At 43.1% G+C, this 23109-nt stretch overlaps 1 protein-coding gene across 1 annotated transcript in view; it reads right to left on the bottom strand.

The window, feature by feature from the left end:
• Positions 1-23109, bottom strand: part of GSK3B (glycogen synthase kinase 3 beta) — a 146919-nt gene that overhangs the window by 9041 nt on the left and 114769 nt on the right. The window contains exon 10 of the mRNA XM_029283856.1: positions 19239-19337. Coding sequence (XP_029139689.1) covers positions 19239-19337 — 99 coding nt within the window. The remainder of the gene's footprint in view (positions 1-19238; positions 19338-23109) is intronic.

The raw sequence follows: 23109 nt of genomic DNA, 5'->3' as shown, positions 1-23109 counted from the left end.
GTGAGCATGTAGATTTCAGAGCTGGCTTGACTTTACTGTAACCAACATCCTTAGTAAAAGGATCCTTTGCTTTAACCAAATGGAGTCAAAGCCTTTTTTTCCCTAAGGGATCGGATTGGGGCAGACCTGACATTAAGCCAGCTTTGCAGTTCTGGTCAACCCGGAGAGGAAACTGCCTCTACCGTGGGGACCATGCAAATGATGTCGGCTCAAGGAAGCAACCTGGAATGGAATGGAACGGAACTGAATCTGGAAGGGATCTTGGAGGTCTTCTAGTCCAGCCCCTTGCTCAAGCAGGAGAACCTATACCATCTCAGACAAGTGACTGTCCAGTATCTTCTTAAAAACCTCCAGTAATGAAGCACCCACAATTTCTGAAGGCAAGCTGTTCCACTGGTTAATTGTCCTCACGGTTAGGAAGTTTCTCCTTAATTCCAGGTTGCTTCTCTCTTTGATCAGTTTCCAACCATTGTTTCTCATCCTTCCCTCTGGTACTTTGGTGAACAACCTGGCCCCCTCTGTCTTGTGGCAGCCCCTCAGATACTGAAACACTGCTATCATGTCTCCCCTATTTCTTCCTTTCTTTAGACTAGCCAAACCCAAGTCCCATAGCCATTCTTCTTAAGTTTTAGTCTCCAGGCCTTTGATCATCTTAGTTGCTCTTCTCTGAGAGCAACTAAGAGAGCGAGGCCTGGGGGAGAAGCATGCTCGAAATCCCCTCCTGGAGGGCTGGATCTATCCAGATGGCTGGAAGAGGATGACCCACCTAGACCTCGATGGTCGGAAAAAAGAATGGAAAGAGAAACGCATGGGAGTAACATTCACCCATGGGGACCGTGGCAGCTGCTGGTGAGAGACCCAAGTGGAGCTGCAGGAACTGGAGGAAGAAAGGAGCGGAGATGAACTGGAGCGAGAGGACTAGAGATGACTAGATCGGAAAAAGCCATAAAGTTCCTGGGGTGGGCTTTTGGTAGTCTCAAGGTTCGAGAAGTCCTAGCCCGGGTGGCACATCTGCTGACGAGCTATCTCCAGCCATGGCAAGCAAGGGGGCAACTACCACTGCCATCTCAGCAACCACAACTGTCCCAACGCCTGGCCCTGCAGCCCAGCCTGCACTGGCTGCAGGAGCAGCACCAGCAACACAGAGAGGGTGCAAGATGCCAGCCCTAGAAGTAAAGTTCAACAGAGACCCCGAGAAATTGGGGTTCTTCCTGGCACATGTTTGGACATACATGCAAGAGTATGGTCCAGAAACAGCCACCGAAGGGGCTAAGGTGCTATGCATGATCATGGCGTTAGAGGGGGCCATAGTTGAATGGATGGTCACCCTCCAAAACAATGATACCCTGGAGCTGAGAAACTGCTTCTTGGCTGTACTTCAGAAGGGCTTCAAAGACTTCTTAGCTGATCGCAAAGCCAAAAATTGCATAAAGGTACACCCAGGAGTTTCGCGACCTGCTTGCCAACTGACTGGCCAGAAGACATCTTGATCAGATGCTTCTGAGATGTTCCATCGAAATCCTACGGGAGGCCAAACTACCCAAACCTAAACTGTATTCCGTGACCCCTAGGGAGCTGAAGGAATTGTGGACTTTTATAGACAAAAACCTGAACTGTGGATTCATCCAACCCACAAGACTGAGGGTGGCTGCCCCGATACTGTTTAGGGAAAAGAAGGATGGTCCCTTCATCTATGAGTGTCTTATTGTGGGCTCAATGTGGTGTGTATGGAAAAAGTTTACCCACTCCCCCTCATGAAGGACATGCTAGCCCAGGGGTCCCCAATTTGTGGGCCATGGCCCACTACTGAGCCATGGCCTGTTAGCCACTGGGCCACGTGAAAGGCTGGCCAGCACACATGTACACGCACTTACCCTCCCACTCGCACTAACAAGTGTCGTACAGGTGCTAGCGCTGCCATTTGAGGTGCTCACAGCCCCTTTAGCACATGCATGCGTAAAGGTATCTGCCACTCCCTTTCCCACTTGGCTGCCAACCCAAAAGGGTTGGGGACCTCTGTGCTAGCCCATATGGCCAAGGGAAAGGTCTTCACCAAGTTGGATTTGTGGGAGGCGTACTACCGAGTGAGGATCAAAGCAGGAACGAGTGGGAAACAGCTTTCAATTGCCCCTTAGGATGCTTCCAGTTCCAGGTCCTCCCTTTTGGACTGCAAGGGCCCCCTGCTGTGTTTATGCAGCTAATAAACAAAGTACTACATGAACACCTGTATAAGGGAGTGTTAGTTTACCTGGATGACATTTTAATTTATACTGAGACAATGGCAGAACACGTAAAACTACTCAGAGCCTGCTCATGAAGCTTTGAGCAGCCAAACTGTCCAAATACGAATTCCACCATCGTAAAATTAACTATCTGGGCTACTGCACCACCCACGAGGGAATAGAAATGGACCCCGATTCATAATATAATCTACGTTTATATTATGATGCTTGTTGTCTAGTACCCATTTCTTGTTGTTTATATTATGTACCCATTTCTTGTTGTTTATATTATGATGCTTGTTGTCTAGTACCCATTTCTTTGATTGGGGGGGGGCTTTTCCTATTCCTTTCCTTTCCTTTTCCTCTCTCTGGATTTTGCCAAACTCCTGGGGGGAGAAGGGAGGCTTTTGGGGGATTGTATGTGTATTGCCCTTTCACTTATCTGCTACAATGTATCCTCTCCGCTTACTCTTATCTTCTTGCTCTTTGAACTATTCTCCCCTTGATGCCAACCTGGGGTGAGAAAGGAATGTACCTTCAGACATCTGGCTTATCTCTCGCTGCGGAAAGGAAGGTGCGAAGACCCAACAATGTTTTCACAGCCTTGGGAAAGGAGTCTTATCAGCCTTGTTCCCACAGTGGGCTTAACACCTGGGGATTGGGCCGTTTGAACTGACTGGATGAACTATTGGGGTGGGGTTTGCTTTTTGCTCCTTTAACATTGATTTGAGTGGGAAACCCTCAGATCCTGCCTTCTATGGCTGCTGTCAACTTCACCTAATAAAAGTTCTTTTTGGAATGGAATTGTTTCAAGAGTTCTGCTTTCTTGAGATGAGGTTTTGAAGCGGGACCTTACATTAGGCAGGATCTGCAGAAACGGTCAACCCGGAAGGAAGACCCTTACCGTAGGACCATGCAAATGATGTCTGAAATCGGGACAGAAAGGGAAGAGACCGCTATGGGAGGGGAGATCTCCCACCAGGCAGATCCCAGCAGATACAACTAGCAGTTCTCGAGCTCCTTGGATGAAGTAGTGGTCACTGAGCGCCAAGACAAGCCAAGGTGGTCGATGGGTATTGGAAGAAAGGAGGACTGGGAGAAGAGAGCCAGAAAGGTGACCCTCAAATGTGGCAGTCACCAGCCGGGTTGGAAGGTCGAGACGGAGCGATCGCTTTGCCTCAGTGAAGACGAAGATGACCAGCAACCCTGCTCCAACCGGTTCCTTGAACAAGCTATCAACATGCTGAGAATCGCCTTCGATTCCCTGGAGGAAGAGAAAGCTGACCCATGCCGTGGTACCGCAAATCCAGGCTCAGCCGAGGGGACAGTTGAAGGAGGGGCCGAAGCAGCAACCCCAGGCCCTTCCACCAGTGCTATGGAGGCAGCAACCATCATTGCAACTGCAGCCAACCCCGGGCGAGCCGCACCAGGAGATAGTGATGGACATCAACCCAGGAGACGGAGAGGACGTTGATCCATCCAAAAGTTCCTTCCACTGGGAGTGAAATACAGTGGAGAGCTGTGTTGACTAGGATTCTTCCTGATACAAGTCCTGAGTTATATGGAAGAGTATGACTGTGAAATACCTAGCAACCACGGCTGGATAAGAATCGTGTCAATGGCTTTAGATGGCGACACAGCCAAATGGGTGGTGGACCTCCATGACGCTGATGCCCCAGAACTGCAAAATTTCAACCAGTTCATGGCAGCTCTCAGGCGGCGGCTCGAGGAGTTCTTGGCCAACCGGAAGGCTCAAGAACACATAAAAACTGTCAGATAAGGACGACAGCCAGTAGCAGAATACACGCAAGAATTTGGAGTGCTAGCTAGCAAGCTGAACTGGCCAGAGGACGTCCTGGTCGGGCATTTCAAAGACGGCCTAAATGATGACTTGTATTATGCCTGCATTCCTCGGCGAGATCCTGACTGCTTCCAAGACTGGTACATCCTGGCTGAGGAAGCTGAAATCGATCGTACCAGAAGACAACGACGCATGGGAAGATCGCCAGCAGAGCCACCTCAAGAACTGACAAAGCAGACCCCTGCTGCCTCAAGGGCAACGGGCTGGTTCAAATGCGGGAACAATGGGCACTGTGTCGCTCAATGGGCACTGTGTCGTTCAAAAACCCCCATCTGGAAACCCGGTCAAGCTGCAGGGGGAAGCCCAGGAAAACCCCACCGAAACCGAAGGAAACGGTGATGAAAAGCGTGGAGGTTGTTGAGGTCCTAACCCCATCCAAGAAGGGGGGAGGAACTTCAACCCAGACTGGAGAACCCTCGGAGTGTTTGGAGGACGGTTCGGAGGATGAACCCCTGGTAAGTGGACCCATCGCGCCCCTCACCAGAACTGTAGAACTGTTTAGCCCAGGGATGCCGGAAAAAGTCCCCCTAAAACCCCTAATAGACTCCGGCTGCACTCGTTGCCTCATAAGCCCAACCCTGGTGAGGAACTTAGGAATCCCGGTGAAGGGGCTGAAGAAGCCAATTTCTTTTGGCCAACTAGATGTGTTCATTGCAATGGGAGTCCTGGCCACCCTTGCCACGCTACCCGTTCAGCTGACCATAGGGAACTACATAGAGACTTTAATGTTTGTGGTGACTCCTGGAATGGAATGCCCTCTCATATTAGGCATGGCATGGTTAACGAAATGGAATCCCAGGGTGGAGTAGAGGACTGGAGAACTGAGATTCCCGAAAGGAAATCCCAATGTCCAGAAGGTAACCCATGCCAAAGGGGGGGGGATGAAGTCCCTGGAAAGTGCTGCCGTAGTAAGTGAGGGTGAGTTGGAAAGCATACTAGAGGAATACTGAGACCTAGCTGAAGTATTCAGCGAAGAGAGGTTGGACGAATTACCTCCCCACCGACCCACAGACTGTGCCATTAAAATACTCCTGGGGGCCAAGTTGCCTAAACCAAAACTATACTCCATGACCCCGTGGGAGTTAGAAGAAATGAAAAAATTTGTGGAAGAGAATTTAGCAAGGGGTTTTATCCAACTGGTGAAGCCGAAAACGGCGGCCCCATGCTATTCTGTGAAAAGAAGGATGGGTCTCTTTGTCTCTGTGTAGATTATAGATCTTTCAGTGCAGTGGGTGAAAGTAACCTCTACCCCCTCCCTTTGATGAAAAACATGCTGGTACATTTGTCTAAGGGGAAGATTTTTTCAAAGTTGGACTTGAGAGAGGCTTATTACAGAGTCAGAATTAAAAAAGGGGATGAATGGAAAACCACCTTCAATTGTCCCTTAGGCTGTTTCCAATTCAGAGTTCTACCGTTCGGGCTTCAGGGATCACCCGCAGTGTTTATGCAATTGATAAATGAGGTGCTCCAGGAACACCTATATAAGGGGGTGCTTGTCTACCTGGACAACATCCTGATATTCATTGAGATTAAGGAGGAACATGTGAAACTGATCATAGCTGTACTAAACAAGCTGCGAGCGACCCATTTGTTTGCCAAATTATCCAAGTGTGAATTCCACAAAGATAGAATCGACTACCTTGGGTATCGCATCACATCAAATGGCATAGAGATGGACCCCGTAAAAGTACGGGCCGTGCTAGAATGGGCTCTGCCCCGCACCAGGAGACAATTCCAAAGTTTCCTCGGATTTGCAAACTTTTACTGCCAATTCATCCCCTCTTTTGCACAAACTGTGTTGCCCATCACAAACTTATTAAAGACAAAAGGGGATGGAAAACCGAAGCCCAGTCAACCATTGAAATGGATTGTAGAATGCCAGGCTGCTTTTGAGAAATTAAAAAGGTTCTTCTCAGCAGAACCAGTATTAAAACACCCGGATTCTGAGAAATCTTTTGTAATTCAAGCGGATGCTAGTGACGTAGCAGTGGGAGCAATACTGCTTCAGGAGAATAATGAAGGAAAATTACAATCTTGTGCTTACACATCAAGAAAACTTACAGAGACAGAACAAAGGTGGGCAGTTTGGGAAAAGGAAGCTTATGCTGTCCGGTGGGCTCTTTTAACCTGGCAACATTTCTTGGAAGGGAATAAAATCACTTTCCAAGTACAGACTGACCACAAGAATCTGGAAGCCCTAAAAACATCTAGAAAGTTGTCTCCCAAACAGGCGAGGTGGTCCCAGCATTTCCTTCGGTTCAATTTCACCATAAAACATCTACCAGGCAGACGCACTATCACGATTACCGCAATACAACAGCAACAAATCAGAGATAACAGACCCACTCATGCCATCAAAACAATTAGCTGCACCAGTCACCACTTGAGTGCAAACCAAAACACCAAAAACCCTAATGAGCCAAGCTGGGGTAGAGTTCAAGAAGGCGTTAGAGAAAGACAAATGATTCCTGAGCCATAAAAATTTGTGCACCATGAACGATGGACGTCCATGGGTGGGAGGAAACTCTCCATTCCAAAGAGCCAAATACTAAAATTCATGCAGTTTTGCCATGACTCCAAATCCGCTGGACATTTTGATTTCGTGAAAACGCTCCATTTGGTGGAACGGCAATTTTGGTGGCTGGCAATAAAAAAGGACATTGAAAGCTATGTGGCTAGTTGCCCAATATGCACAGCAGCCAAAAGAAGGCAGGGGAAAGCCCCAGGACTATCACAAATTGTAGCTACCCCATCAGCCCCTTGGAGGGAGATTTCTATGGACTTTATTGTAGAGCTACCAGAAAGTCGGAAAAATATGGTAATTTGGGTTATAATGGACTTATTGGTTTTCAAATTTTACATTGAGTATTCGGAAAGCAGCGTGGTGACTGGGTAATCAGTAATTCAATAACAAAATCTTTAGTACATATTTCAGGTTACATCATCAGAAATTCCTTCTCTATTTCCCTTAACATTTATTATATCACATTTAGGCTAATAGATTTTTAATTATAACAAAGTTAACCTTTATCAATATACAGTATTTTTTGCTAATACATATCCATATCCTGTTTTTAAGTTTTACCTAGTTTTTAATTTTTTATTACAATATTCCAATTTAACCTTTAATATCCATAGTGTTTAAATTTCGGGTAGTCCAAATTTCCTTTATTTCACTACATAAAAGTTATCATATCTAGAATATACATATTACTTACTTAAATATATTCTTATATTATTTCATAAACATTTTCTATTTCTCATCCTAATACATCATCACTTGCTGATAGGGTGTTCTTTATTGTCTCAAGTCCATCATCTATATTATTTGGGGTAAACAATAGTTCGAAGCTAATTTCTAATTGTTAATGTTCATTTCCCTTATAAGTCTAAATCCTAAATATTAAGCCAGTTAATCCCTTATTTTTTATCATTTAACAAGAATATTTAAATGCAATAATCATATTTCCCTTCATCTAAAAATCTCCTGTTAGCCCATTAGTTGAGGCTTTAGGATCCTCTATCATAATCAAAAAATCCCATTTTTTTAAAAAAAATCAAACTCTGGCTTTCTTTTTGTGCCAACCAGGCTTCCATACCAATGCCTTTAAATCATCAGATAGATCTCCCTTCATTGTTGCACATATTGCTTGAACCAAGGGAGACCATCTAGTTATCAATTTTCCAGAAAGGCTGATCCATTCATAGTCGTTAGGCTGTTGTCCTGGTGGCTCCTTCAGTACAATTTGGTTATCTTGTTCCTCAGGTTTCCTCTGGTTTAGGTAGAGAATCACGTCCGGCTTTAAAGTTGTTATTTGGTTATCTAGGTTTCCAGTATGCTGTATTTGTTGGTCTTTAACAGCCTCCATGTTGGTGTTGCTTTGTTCCACTTCTGTTGCTTTTTGGGTTGTAAGTTCTTTAGTTGCGATCAGGGTTTGTCTGTCAAGGTTTTCAGTAAATTGTATTTGTTGATCTTTAAGTTGCTCTGTCTTGGTATTAGTTTCTTCCGCCTCTGTTAATTTTTGGATTGTAGGTTCTTTCATTGGATTCAGAGTTTCATTTTGTAGGTTTAAGCTGGCACCTTTATCTTTCAATTTGGATTTAATTATTTCAGTAGCTTCAAGAATTTTTTCAAGTATAAGTTTATAGTTAAGTTGTGGCTGGTCTTCCTCCATTTCCAACACAGTGATGGATAGTCCTTTAGTGAAGGCTATTTCTTAGATAAAAGTCAGTAAATATTCACCTCCACAGTTCCTATAAAGCAATTTCACTGTCAGCTGTTCTCCCAGCTTTTTATCTCTTTTAGATAATACCAAGGACAAATCTGGGCTGTAGGCAGGTCTCTTTAAGAAAAGTATTTACTTGCTATACCAGGCTTCGCCACTAGATGTCCCTGACAGCATTTAGAATCTTTTTCAAGACCAGGCTAGGTTTTTATCCAGATAGAGTTCTTTTTCGTAGATAAAGTAACAGGTCCCCATGAAAATAGGAGTTTTGGATCCCCAAATATCAAGGTAAAATAAATCCAGCTGCTTAATTGTATTTTTCAGGGCTTTGTTTTCCCTGCGTAGTCAGGAACTGCCATCTTAGAGGGTGGGAAAGAAACATTCCCTTCCCTCTCTCCTCGCAGGGGGAAGAAATTTCAGAGGGCTTTTGACAGGAAAGTACTTGGGATACAAGAAGGTAAAGTCTCACCCAGTTCCTCCGCACTGCTTTCAAGTGCTTGGTTGTGAATTTGGCCTCGGCAGGTAGCGGCTTAATGATGGGCCATGTGAATGGCCAATCTTTTCCCCGTCGGTCCGAAGAGCTGCTCCAGATCAAATGGAAGGGCTACCGCCCTTCTGCGATCAAACAGGAGGTCCTCTTCATGGTCGTCACCCCTTCAAGGTGACTTTCGATCCCTTTCAGGGTCCCCAGCGGGAGAAAACCGGACGGTGGAGGGAGCGATTGCCCCGCACGTCCGCCAGTGCCGCGATCTGGAACCAGAAGCCCCAAGCAGGTACATTTTATCCATGCCCGAAAATTCTCACCGCAAAAGCTTTAGCAAAATTGTTTGTACAGCATATTTATCAACTACATGGAGCTCCACAACGATTATATCAGACAGAGGAGTGCAATTTACCTCGGAGTTTTGGAAAGCGTTTCTGTAACTTTTGGGGACCACCCAGGGGCTATCATCTAGTCATCATCCTCAGACGAATGGTGGGACGGAACGTTCAAACTCAGTACTGGAATAGTACCTAAGATGTTTTATAAACTACCAACAAGACAACTGGACTGACCTACTTTCATTCGCAGAAGTCGCCTATAATAACGCAATACATTACACCACAGGCTACACTCCATCCCAAGTAGCAACAGGACAGAGTTTTAATCCGATACCAGAACTACCCTCCTCCAAACCGACCATCCCCTCCTTGAAAGAGTGGATTGCACAACTCCAAAACACCTGGCCGGTTGTAAGGAAAGCTTTAGATGAGGCTAGGGAGGCATATAAATTCCAAGCCGATAAAAACGAGCCCAAACCATTTCAAGTAGGAGACAAAATATACTTATCCACAAAATATTTAAAGTCCCTACAACCCTCAAAGAAACTAGGACCAAAATTTGTGGGACCTTTCCCTATTAAAAGGATAATCAATCCAGTGACAGTTGAACTAGAGCTCCCTAAGACATTTAGACAGGTTCACCCGGTATTTCACATCAGCCTTTTAAAGCATGAACTGAACTCGCCCTTAAGGCCAGCAGCAGCCCCTCCTCCACCTCCAATCATGGTAGAAGGGGAGCAGCATTTTGAGATTAAAGACATTTTAGACTCTAGGAAACATCATGGATCCACTCAATATCTAGTCGCTTGGAAGCATTTGCCTCTATCTCAGAATGAATGGGTCCTTAAACGCCACATTAGAGCCTCTAGGCTACTTAGTAAATTCCATGCTATGTACCCTGACAAACCAGACTAATCCCTCTTTTTATCTCTTTTTTTGTCTTTTACAGATGGATCTATCTTTCTTTTAAGGGGGGCAGCATGTCAGAACCCATTTCTTCGATGGGGGGCCTTTTCCTATTCCCTTCCTTTTCTTTTCCTCTCTCTGGTTTCTGCCAAACTCCTAGACAGAGGGGGGAGGCTTTTGGGGGATTGTATGTGTAATGGCCTTTCGCTTTAATGCTACAATGTAACTTCTCCACTCCCTCTATCTGCTTGCTCTTTGAACTATTCTCCCCTTGATGTCAACCTGGGGTGAGAAAGGAATGTGCCTTTGGCCATCTGGCTTATCTCTCGCTGTGGAAAGGAAGGTGCGAAGACCCAACAACGTTTTCACAGCCTTGGGAAAGGAGTATTATCAGCCTCGTTCCCACAGCAGACTTAACACCTGGGGATTGGGCTGTTTGAACTGACTAGATGAACTATTGGGGTGGGGTTTGTTTTTTGCTCCTTTAACCTATTTATTTGAACGGGAAACCCTCAGATCCTACCTTCCATGCCTGCTGTCAACTTCACCTAATAAAAGTTCCTTTTGGAATGGAATTGTTCCAAGAGTTCTGCTTTCTTGGGATGAGGTTTTGAAGCGGATCCTTACAGGATAACTTTAAAAAATCCACGGCTATTAGACCTTGAAGATTTTGATTTGAGATTTGGGTGACATGCCTATCTGTGATATGACAAAGTAAAAGTTAACCCTGGTTTTAAGATTTTAAGTATATGATGGAATTGCATGTATGTGATGGAAGTATAAAAGATTAGCTGATAAAGTGCCACTTTAGCTATCATCTCATGAAGCGCTACATAAAAAAGAGATGATTTCAAAATGTAAATGGATGACATATTGAGACTTATTGATATTTGAAAAAGAGGGATTTGAGATAAAGACAAGAGAAGAACTAATAAGTAAAGGAGTTGCTTGTGATTGGTTTAATTATTATAGAATTTTTGAAAGATTTACATTTGACTAAACAGTTTTCTTTTCACAGGAACTAAATCTGAATTGGATGTAATTTATCTTCTGGAGATGACCACTTGATTTCTAAAGTATATGAAACGTTACTTAAGATGAACCTAGAAGATGAATATGTTAGAGTGTATGATAAAATGAGCAAAAAAAATGGGTATAATATAATGCTAGAAAAATGGGGGAATGTATGGACTAAAAAATGGACTAAAATTCACATTAATAGCACTATAGCAATAGCACTTAAACATATACCACTTCACAGTGCTTTAAAGCCCTCTCTAAGTAATTTACGGAGCCAGCCTATTGCCCCCAGCAAACTGGGTCCTCATTTTACTGATCTCGGAAGGATGGAAGGATGAGTCAACCTTGAGCAAGTGAGAATCGAACTGCCGAACTGCTGGCATCCAGGAGTCAGCAAAAGTTGCCTGCAGTACTGCATTCTAATCACTGCACTACCATGGCTCATTAAATTATAGTATGAAAGAAAACTTTTACAAAATGATGTATCATTGGTACTTGGCTCCAGATAGACTAGTGAAAATGTATAAAGGGATTTCTAACAAGTGCTGGAAATGTAATCAAAATCCAGGTTGATTTTATCATGTGGTGGTCTTGCAAATATGTGAAAACATACTGGATAAACATAAGAATGCAAAAATATTTAAGATACAAATATTAATAAATCCTGAAGCTTTTCTTTAGGTATGATGGATAAGCCAATTGAAAAACAACTTGGGGTGCTATTCCTTCACATTGTGACAGCTGCGAGAATTGTACTTGTCAAACACTGGAAAGAAAAAGAGATGTTGACTGCTGAAGAATGGATTTTGAAATTGACTGAACTAGCAGAGATGCCGAAATTAAACTAATCTTCAAATTCCTCTGTTAATCATATTAATGTTCAAGTTCAATTTGAAATCAACAGAACCTGCAAGCAAGATAATTTGCCTGTGGTTTGTGACTAGAATGCTCTCAGGCACAAGGAACCAGGACACCGTGAGCTGATCAAAGTTACTTCTTTATTTGTTGCATGCCTATTTAAGAGAATATTGTGAGACTGACTGCATTCTCTTGGGAACAGTCAGATAAGGCTTCAGGGATTCTGCTGCTACTTCCTTCTATGCAAGGACTCTAAGCTTAGCCCCCTCTTTACACCTCCCCCCACTCTAGCTGGAGATTCCACTATAAATGCTGAAGTTTTAAGGTGGAATCTATAGTTAGGCCATGAAGCATGAAAACAGCTTATCAGTTTCTGCCAATCCAGTTGCTTCTTTATTGCTAATACATTCTTCAAATAATCTATTCTATATAAATGGATATCTCCAAATGGAGCCTGAGAAAATAAAATTGGGTTTAATTGGTACAAGAAGTTGGAAGAGCTCAGTTACAACACCAAAATATGACTAAGAACACAACCTGACTAGGAACAAATCACAAACTGTTCATATCAAGTTCCAAGTAAAGCAGAAGAACAAAGAACAAATTTTCCATGATTATAATCTTGAGCATATGACCTACCATTTTAAAAAGAACATCAGGAATCACCTTGAAGTCCTGAACCTCATTAATTGGAAACCAGAGGAAATGGTAGAATGAAAGCAAAGCAGTTGTTAAGGATGAATTTGAGAAAGAGTCTGCCAAAAACCAAGAAACAAAAAAACCCAAATTGGATACTATAAAATAGAATAACTGGGCTGGAATGAACCTTGGAGGTCCTAGTGCAACCCCTGCTCAAGGAGATCTTTTACCATTCCAGATAAGTAATTATCAAATCTCTTCTTGAAAACCTCTAGTGATGGAGTGCCCACAATGTCTGAAGAGAGGCTGTTCCCCTGATTAATTGATCCCACTATCAGGAAATTTCTCCCTAGTTCTAGATTGGATCTCTCTTTAATGATCTTCCATCCATTATTTCTTGTCCTGCCTTCAGGTGCTTTGGAGAACAGGTTGTGCCCCTCTTCTCTGTGACAGCCCCTCAAGTACTGGAAGACAGATGTCACCCCTAATCCTTCTCTTTGATAGGCTAAACATACTTAACTTCCCTTAACTGTTTATCATATGGTTTAGCCTCCAGATCCTTTATCATCTTTGTTGCTCTTTTCTGCACTCTTTCTAGGACCTCAGCATCTTTTTTGTATTATGGCAACCAGAACTGGATACAGTATTCCAAGTGTGACCTCACCTGTGCAGCATAGAGTGATCTTTATAATAACTGCTCTGTTGATACAGCCTAGGACAGCACTAGCTTTTTGGGCAACTGCAGCACACTGATGGCTCATACTTAGGTGGTCCACTAGGACCTTGATACCTCTCACAGTTACTACTATTGAGCCATGTACCACCTATTCTGTACCTATGCATTTGATTTTTCCTGTCTAAGTGTAGGACTGTACTTTTCTCACCACTGAACTTAAATTTTCTGAATAGGGCCCAATGCTCAAGTTGTCAAGATCCTTCTGAATCTTAAATCTTCTAAAGTGTTAGAAATTCTTCCTGGCTAGGTGGCTGCAAATTTGATGAGTTCCCCTTCTATCCCCTCATCTAGATCGTTTATGAAGCTGTTGAAGAGTACTGGGCCTAAGACAGAGACTTGAGGTATCCCAATGTATCCTTCCCTCCATGTAGATGTAGTTCCCATTGAGGACCTCACATTCAGTGCGACTGATCAGCCAGTTGCAAATCCATCTGATGATGATTCTATCTACATTTTTCTATCTTATTAAGAAGTAGGTTGTGGTCTATTTTGTCAAATGGCTTACTGAGGTTTAAGTAAACTATGCCCACAGCATTTCCCCACTAATTTACTAAAAAGAAACAATGGATATTGCTAGAAATAGACAAAAAGCAAAAAATAAGGATGGTTTCAGGAAGAAACTTAACAAAGTGTTTCAAAAGAGGTTAGAAATGACAAGAACTATTACTTGACATTTCTAAAGAAATTGCAGATGGAGACAGACTTGGAAAAATAATAAGTTTTTCAAAATATCTCCGAACTCAGAAGGAAGTTGCAACCTCAAATTAAATACCCTCAAGAGGGAAGGAGTATATTGAAATTCTGTACATCCCCCCCGAGAGGGAGAGGGAGAGAGGGAGAGAGAGAGAGGGAGGGGGAGGGGGAAGAAAGGAAACATTTGTTCATTTGCACAATTTCACATGCTGATAAAATAATGCTTCTTCTCCTACATGAAAAGAAGCAAGATGTTCATGCTGATTTTGAGAGCCCTGAAAGGGCCACTGGGAGATTGAAAGGCCAGCAGAGTTGACAATGATTTGATATTAAAAAGATTATACATAATTATTGATTCAAAGGAAAAAGAAAAAAAAAGAAAACATGGACCTGTTTCTGAAAAGTAATTTCATAACATAATTATTTTAATTTAGGAGGTAGAAATGGCTGTTAGCTGCAAAATGACTTTCTTCTAAAGGTGCTTTAGCAGCAGAAAAAGCAGATTCTCTTTTTGAGAAGCAGAAAAATTACAGAGGATATGTCATGTGTTTTATGACTCCTTGGCACGTGAATTTGAAGGTGTGCTAAAATCTTTTGTATTATCAGCATCCTAGGGATGAAACATGTTTGTAGGAAGAAGGCTATTTCAGTTGAGCCTACTATATTAATGCAGTTAAGTAAATAAACTGATTTCTTCTTTCAATTATCCTTTTAATTGTCATTTCTCTACCTCATTGCTAAGTATGAGAAGAATGAAATCTTACATTAATCTTCTTGTACACTCAAACACTTCTTGAACTAATTTATATTCAGGTTCCTGTTTAGTTCTTTTATCACAACTCCAAATGTTATTATAGTTTAAGTTTATATTGCTTCAGTCAGTAAAATTTCCAATAGAATTGTGCTGCTGTTACAAAAGTCTCGAAAGAGTTGAATACTGAAGTCAGAAAAGACTGCATGGCTGTTGTTGCTAGAAATACAATAGAATTATAGAACAGATGGGCCTTTTGGGGATCCTAAATTATGCTGAGCAAAACTAGCCAACTGCTTTAATAAAAGCTTTTCTACAAGAAGTATGTTGGAAAAGTTTATTTTATCTCTGTTCCCTTTGCTCAGGGTGCCTTATCTCTGTTTCTAAAATGTACAGTTAAAGTTCTTTTGCACTATGCCTCAAGACAGAAAAGAACTACACCCAGGAAGGATAACATTTTGTTAAATAGTCTGTCAAAGAATAAATATTTTAGAGTTTTTTGTGATCAGCACTTAAGAACATTTTTATAGCATTTAACATTGTTATTTTGGAACAAAATAGTACTTACTAGAAGCGTGTTTACAATTGCTTACTGCTTTCTTATTGTCACTTTTTCATAACTATTTTATAATTCATTTATGGTCCAAGACCAATCACACACAAGAGACCATCCAATACAATAACACTAAAAGGAAAATATAAAATTATGAGAAAATTCTAAAAGAGGAGCTATTAATAACATGAGGAGGGAACCAGACAGTGTCTAACAACTATAGTTATTGATAAGCATTTTGCCACCTATGTAGAAGTGGAAATATTAAATTTGATCGCCATTGGGTGTACAATGAACACTTTAAAAGCACTTGTGAGATAGATTCTATCTTTGTCAAGTCTGAACACATGTTTTGCGTTTATATGGGAGACTTATATATCTGCTAGTTGTTGTTCTAATAGGCTATGAATGAACATAAATAGTCTCTGATGTGGAGGATATAAAATATTAAATAAGTATCTAGGGACAATCCAGGGAGAAGTAACAATCATACTATAAAAGGATGGGAAGCTTCGGCTCTGTCATTATGGATATCTAGATCCCGCACACTCTTGCTTCAGTTCAGTGTTAGCAGGTCTCAAAGCAGGCAGTGCTGACAATTCAAGATTTGTCATTTTAGGGTGGAATCTAGCAAGGTAAGATGCACTAGGAAATCCTTCAATACAGGTAGTCTTTGTTTAAGAACACAATTGGTTTGGGCAAAACGATCACTAAACGAATCACACAAGAGGGAGAGGGAAGAGAGAAAGGGAGAGAAAGGATGCAAAGATTGTTGGTTGCTGCCACTTGAGTTAGATAAAATTTCCTTGTTTCTTATGAAAAGCACAACAAGGCGCACAAGATGTCCTGGTCATCCATTGTGCTTAGTGCTATGTCTGATTGTCTCACCTTGGGACTCAGATGGGAACTGGGAAGAGAGAGTAAGGCTGACACTGTGCAACTCTCCTTCATTTAAATCAAAATTATGCACTAGTCTCAACATCATCATCTTGAAAGGAGTAAAAATAAAAAAGTCCTGCAGCTATGAGTGAGTGACAAAGTACTAAGCATAAATACACTGGGAGTTGTAGTCAGGGACCTGCACACATGCAACTCGGATCTAATAATCACTTTTCACTGACCAAAGCAGCATTGAAACCAGTACCTGCCTAGGTGAGTTAGCAGTCTTCTTTAGGAATGCACTGCTCACCTCCACAGTATGAGGAAGGGACTAGAACAGCTGCCCCAAACTTTGCCTGCTTTACTGCATCCTGGTCAGTTCACCACAACTAGTGGGGATCCCATCTTGGTGGTTGAACAAACATAGAAAAAGCACAAGATGATACCTCTCACCATTGTCACTTGAACATGTTCGTGCTTTTGGACAATCCTATAAGAGGCAGACTAGGAGAACAGCTTTAGTTGCCAGAGAGCTTGTAAGATACAGTGAGGGAAAACATTATTTGATCCCCTTCTGATTTTGTGAAATGATCAGTCTATAATTTTAATGGTAGGTTTATTTCAACAGTGAGAGACAGAATAACAACAAAAAATCCAGAAAAACACATTTCAAAAAAGTTATAAATGGATTTGCATTTTAATGAGTGAAATAAGTATTTGACCCCTTCGCAAAACATGACTTAGTACTTGGGGGCAAAACCCTTGTTGGCAATCACAGAAGTCAGGCATTTCTTGTAGTTGGCCACCAGGTTTACACACATCTCAGGAGGGATTTTGCCCCTCTCCTCTTTGCAGATCCTCTCCAAGTCATTAAGGTTCTTGAGCCACTTCTTTGTTGCCTTGGCCATGTGTTTTGGGTCATTGCCATGCTGGAATACCCATCCACAACCCATTTTCAATGCACTGGCTGAGGGAAGGAGGTTCTCACCCAAGTTTTGATGGTACATGGCTCCGTCCATCGTCCCTTTGATGCGGTGAAATTGTCCTGTCCCCTCAGCAGGAAAACACCCCCCAAAGCATAATGTTTCCACCTCCGTGTTTGATGGTGGGGATGGTGTACTTGGGGTCATAGGCAGCATTCCTCCTCCTCCTAACACGGCGAGTTGGATTGATGCCAAAGAGCTTGATTTTGGTCTCATCTGACCACAACACTTTCACCCAGTTTTCCTCTGAATCATTCAGATGTTCATTGGCAAACTTCAGACAGGTCAGTATATGTGCTTTCTTGAACAGGGGGACCTAGTGGGCACTGCAGGATTTCAGTCCTTCACGGCATAGTGTGTTACCAATTATTTTCTTGGTGATTATGGTCCCAGCTGCCTTGACAAGATCCTCCTGTGTAGTTCAAGGCTGATTCCTCACCATTCTCATTATCATTGAAACTTCACGGGGTGAGATCTTGCATGGAGCCCCAGACTGAGGGAGACTGACAGTTATTTTGTGTTTCTTCCATTTGCGAATAATCGCACCAACTGTTGTCACCTTCTTACCAAGCTGCTTGGCGACAGTCTTGTATCCTATTCCAGCCTTGTATAGGTCTACAATCTTGTCCCTGACATCCTTGGACAGTTCTTTGGTCTTGGCCATGGTGGAGAGTTTGGAATCTGATTGATTGATTGATTGCTTCTATGGACAGGTGTCTTTTATACAGGTAAGAAGCTGAGATTAGGAGCACTCCCTTTAAGAGAGTGCTCCTAATCTCAGCTCGTTACCTGTATAAAAGACACCTGGAAGCCAGAAATCTTGCTGATTGATAGGGGATCAAATACTTATTTCACTCATTAAAATGCAAATCAATTTATAATTTTGTTGAAATTTTTTTGGATTTTTTTGTTGCTATTCTGTCTCTCACTGTTAAAATAAACCTACCATTAAAATTATAGACTGATCATTTCTTTGTACAAAATCAGAAAGGGGTCAAATAATTTTTCCCCTCACTGTACAATGAGGCCTTGAGTGAGTCTCTTCTCAACGAATGTCAGCTGGCTGGAACTGAAGGTGGATACACTTTTTTCTGGAGCAGTCATGGCAGTGATGAGTGTCATGATGCTGGAGTTGGGTTGGAAGTGGTTGATAGAAGTCATTTTGTTTGGAAACATTGCAGTTACCATTATAGCTAACCTGATCAGTGCCTGTGTATCCCACAATAATCAACTCTGAGAGACAAAAGACAGATTCTATGAAGAATTAGATGACCTGTTCGCAGTTTGCTGGGTAACTTTAATGCAATAGTAGGTATGCTTCTGCAACTTGGCAGGGGAATCATTGGGAGACATGGAGTGAACAAGTGTGACAGTAATGGTCTACTCCTAGTGAAGACCTGTGCAGCCCACAACCTCATCACCAATAACCACTTTCTGTTTCCCTACTAGTAACACAACCTCCTGGGTGCACCTCCGCTCTAAGCTTGGCATCTTATTGATTATGTCATTGTCAGAAGGAAGGCAAGATTTCAGAGTAACTAAGAACCTGGTGCTGACTGTTGGACTGGTCCCAGACTCATTGTCTCCAAAATGAAGCTCCACATCAGACTCAAAAGATAACCAAAAGGAAGCAAGGCCATGAAAAGAATTAATGTGGTTAGGTGGAAAACCCCCAGCATGGCTTCAGCAGTGGCTGAAGACTTAGTAACTAAGCTTGCTGACCTACATCTTGCTAGCTGCACAAGTCTAGAGCTTTCAGTGCAATAACTCTACCTGTTTGCCCAATATGTGCCAGGACATTCCATGCCCAAATTGGCCTGACCAGTCATCATTGGACACACCACACTTAGTTTTAATGTAACCAATGGTGCTGAGGTCCTGATCTATGATGCCGGACAAACAATGCTAAATCTGCATGTAATTTTCTAAAACTTTACATTAGATATTTGTGACAAACCTGTAAAATATATTGATTCTAGATTTAATAATGGTAACAACACTGGGATGGTCAGCATTTGTGTCACTGAAAATTGTGAGTGGAAGAACTGCACATCAAGAAAAAATATGGTAGATATAAATATGATCTCACCTGAGGCTGCTGGAGTATTGGTAGGAGTTGAAACAGCAGCTTGATTTCGAGCATGAGCAGGTATGAGGATTGAAGCCAGAGATGGATTGCTTGACAATTCTAGAAGGAAGTTGAAGAAAGATCATTTATAACAAAGCACGATTCGATTACTTAATTTAGTAGACCTCCTGATGAAGCCAGGAATGTAAGGACGTTCTACGAAAAGTTCTATGATAATCATTACTGCCATGGAAGAATAGAGGAAGAAGGTTAAATCCCACCAGTGCTGCCAAACACCATGCTGTGAAGTATATGGGAAGGACAGAAGAATGCCAATATTGTTTTTTTTTAAAAAAATACTTTGCCTTTTTCTATTAAAATTGTAGATCATGTGCCACAATCTTTTTTCTCAAAAAACTAAAACAGACAGTCCATCATAAGCAAGAGACTAAAAATGTCATGAGAGCCAGTTTGGTGTAGTGGTTAAGGCATCAGGCTAGAAACTGGGAGACTCTGAATTCTAGTCCCACTTTAGGCACAAAGCCAACTAGGTGACCTTGGGCCGGTCACTTTCTCTCAACCCTAAAAAAGAGGCAATTACAAACCACTTCTGAAAAATCTTGCAAAGAAAACTGTAGCAATTTGTCCAGTTTCCAAGATTCAGAGATGGTTGAATTCAGGGGGAGGGGTGGTGGAAGAATGTCAGTCAGAAATATTATTTAAAATAATAATAATAAATTATTGGCAACAGCATAAAAGTAAAGAAGTTCAAATTATATTGGTTTACCTTGGCTTAGTTACTGTTACAAATATCTTAGTGAAGTTACGAAAAAGAGCAGTTAGCTCCTGGTGACTACATGGGTAAGTCCATGTTGTTTCTTGGTAACAATACAAAGGTGTTTAGCCATTATCTTCTTTTTGCATACTTTCTTTTTTACTTGCCTGCAGCCCGGGCTTTTACTCATGGATTCCCAGTTTTAATCCTGCTTAAACTTTCTCTAGATCAGTCAAGATTGGCTACCATGTTCTCTGACAACAGTGACAAGATTAACTTCCTGTATAACTGCAATCCACACAATTCCCAAGGCAGTTTCCAGAAATGGTTTGCCACTGCCATTTTCCAGGATATTTTTTTTCAATTTTATTACTCTAGCCAGCTAGATGGCATTTCAAGGTAATTTGCTATCTAGAGTGGGTTAAAATGCAAGGTTTTGGGGAGATAAAAAAAAATCAGACCAAGACAAATCATTTCAGACTTTTTTCCACCTTTAATATAGCATATAAGCTGTACAATTAAATTGAAAAACAAACCAAAATCTTTTAGCCTTTGCATGTGGAATGAAGCTTAGAGTTCTGGAAGACCTTCTCAATGACTGAAATTATCTATGCATTTGCCTCAGAATTGTACATGAACAGAAATGTCTTCTGTTGTTTACTAGTAATGAAAAAAATTCTGTCAACTTTTTTTATAACATTAGGATCATATATTATGATAATCAGCTTACAATATCTCTTAGAGAACTTAAAGGAAAAATGTTGCTTTACAAAAATTCTTTAAATGTGAAAGCAACAGAATCAGCATCTTACAAAAGCTTTGCAGCAGATTCTGATGCACCTTTTCACATTTTCTCAGCTGGAAGCAGCTCATTAAATTTTAATACCTGTGTTTTTGTATTTTTACTTTTTTCATTAAAAAATTACTATCATTACTATCAAACAATGGTCCTCAAAAATCACTTTTTAAAACTTTGGTTTGTTCCATTTGTCTTTGTGTGTTATCAGTAATTTCTTTCAGTGTTGCAAGATGCAACTTATTTACCCTCTATATTCTAACTCATTCAAAATAAATAATTATTCCCTGACCATGTTTTCATTAGTCTCAAGCTGCAATCATATTTCTTCATTAACTTCTTGCAACCTAGGGGGTTTAGGATCTCAGGGCCTGGGCTTTCGGTTGATGCTGTGTAACACCAGGTCCACGGTTAATAAAGCCCCCCTCATTTATGATTTGGTATCGGAGGGGGAGGTGGACCTGGCGGGTATTACGGAGACCTGGCTGGGCCAAGAGGGGGGGTGCCCCTCGTTGAAATGTGCCCGCCAGGTTACCGTGCATTTCACCAGCCGAGAGCCCAGGGTCGGGGTGGGGGGGTGGCGGTTAGGAAGGCCTGGATCCAAGGGTTGTGAATCCCTAGGTGTGAAGTGGGGTCATGGGAGGCAGCAGGGCGTGCTGATTGTATACCTGGCTCCCCGCTATGTATCAGCAGCCCTACCCGAGCTACTCAGTGTGATAGCCGAGATGGCGATTGAGACCCCCAGACTGTTAGTCATGGGGGATTTCAATCTGCCATCGTTAGGTGAAGCATCTGAGGTGGCTCNGCCATGGACCTGACCCAATTAGTAGATGTCCCTACCCACACCGGAGGACACACACTGGACTTAGTTTTTGCCTCCGGCCAGTGGCTGAGTGATCATGGTTTAGGGGAAATGGTCGTTGAGCCCGTCATGGTCAGATCACTCTCTCCTTCGGCTGGCCTTTCCTACCGCTACACCCCACCGCGGGGAGGCGGAACCAGAAGTGACAAAATGGTTCCGCCCCAGGCGCCTGATGGACCCTGAGAGGTTACAGCCGGAGCTTGGGCCAATACCTGAGACCTTGACCCGCGGCTCGACTGAGGACCTGGTGGCCGCCTGGAATGGTGCGGCCGCGGGGGCCCTGGACCGGGTCGTGCCTTTGCGGCCCCTCACCCGATGCCGGTCTACCTTGGCTCCTTGGTTTTTCGAGGAGCTGAGGGTGATGAAGCGTCGGAAGAGATGCCTAGAGAGGGCCACCCGCTCCGAATCCGATTGGAAGAGATGCCTAATTGGAGGGCCACCCGCTCCGAATCCGATCGGAAATTGGTAAAGTCCCATTTAAGGACTTACCTAGTAGCGATAAGAGCGGCGAAACGCAACTATTTCTCCGCTCTTATCGCGTCTGCAGGTAACCGATCTGCCACCCTGTTTAGGGTGTCCCGCTCCCTCCTTCATCAGAGGGTCCGGGATGTCCGTTTGCAGGGTCGGGCAGAGGAATTTGGGTGTTACCTGCATGACAAAATCGATCGGATCCGGGCCGGGTTAGCCTCCGATTGGACTAGTTCAGGCAGGCCAATGGAGGCAGGTCTTGAGTCCATTTTGTGGGAAGAGTTTGATCCTGTGACCCCCGAGGACATGGACAGGATGCTGGGACGGCTGAACACCAACACATGTTTACTGGACCCGTGTCCCTCCTGGCTGGTACTGGCCTCCCGGGAGGTTACACGAGGCTGGCTCCAGGGAATCGTCAACGCTTCTTTAAGTGAGGGGTTCTTGCCGGCTGCCTTGAAAGAGGCTGTGGTGAGGCCCCTCCTCAAGAAGCCCTCCCTGGACCCGGCTGCTTTGGCCAACTACTGGCCTGTTTCCAACCTTCGCTTTCTTGCGAAGGTTGTTGAGAGTGTGGTGGCACGACAGCTCCCTCAGTACCTGGAAGAAACTGTCTATCTAGACTCGCGCCAGTCCAGCTTCCGGCCTGGGCACAGCACGGAAACGGCATTGGTCGCGTTGGTTGATGATCTCTGGAGGGCTCGGGATAGAGGCTGTTCCTCTATCCTGGTCCTGTTAGACCTCTCAGCGGCTTTTGATACCATCGACCATGGTATCTTGTTGCACCGGTTAGGAGGGTTGGGGGGCACCGTTTTACGGTGGTTCTCCTCCTACCTCTCGGACCGGATGCAATTTGTGTTGGCAGGGGGGCAGAGGTCAACCTCGAGGCGCCTCACTTGTGGGGTACCACAGGGGTCGGTCCTCTCGCCTCTCCTGTTCAACATTTATATGAAGCCACTGGGTGAGATCATCCGTGGTTTCGGGGTGGAGTTTC

Source organism: Protobothrops mucrosquamatus, unplaced genomic scaffold (assembly GCF_001527695.2).
Source record: "Protobothrops mucrosquamatus isolate PMUCROS unplaced genomic scaffold, P.Mucros_1.0 scaffold_88, whole genome shotgun sequence".
Classification (NCBI taxonomy): domain Eukaryota; kingdom Metazoa; phylum Chordata; class Lepidosauria; order Squamata; family Viperidae; genus Protobothrops; species Protobothrops mucrosquamatus.
Note: the sequence above shows the minus strand (reverse complement) of the source record. Positions and strands in the feature narration are given on the sequence as shown.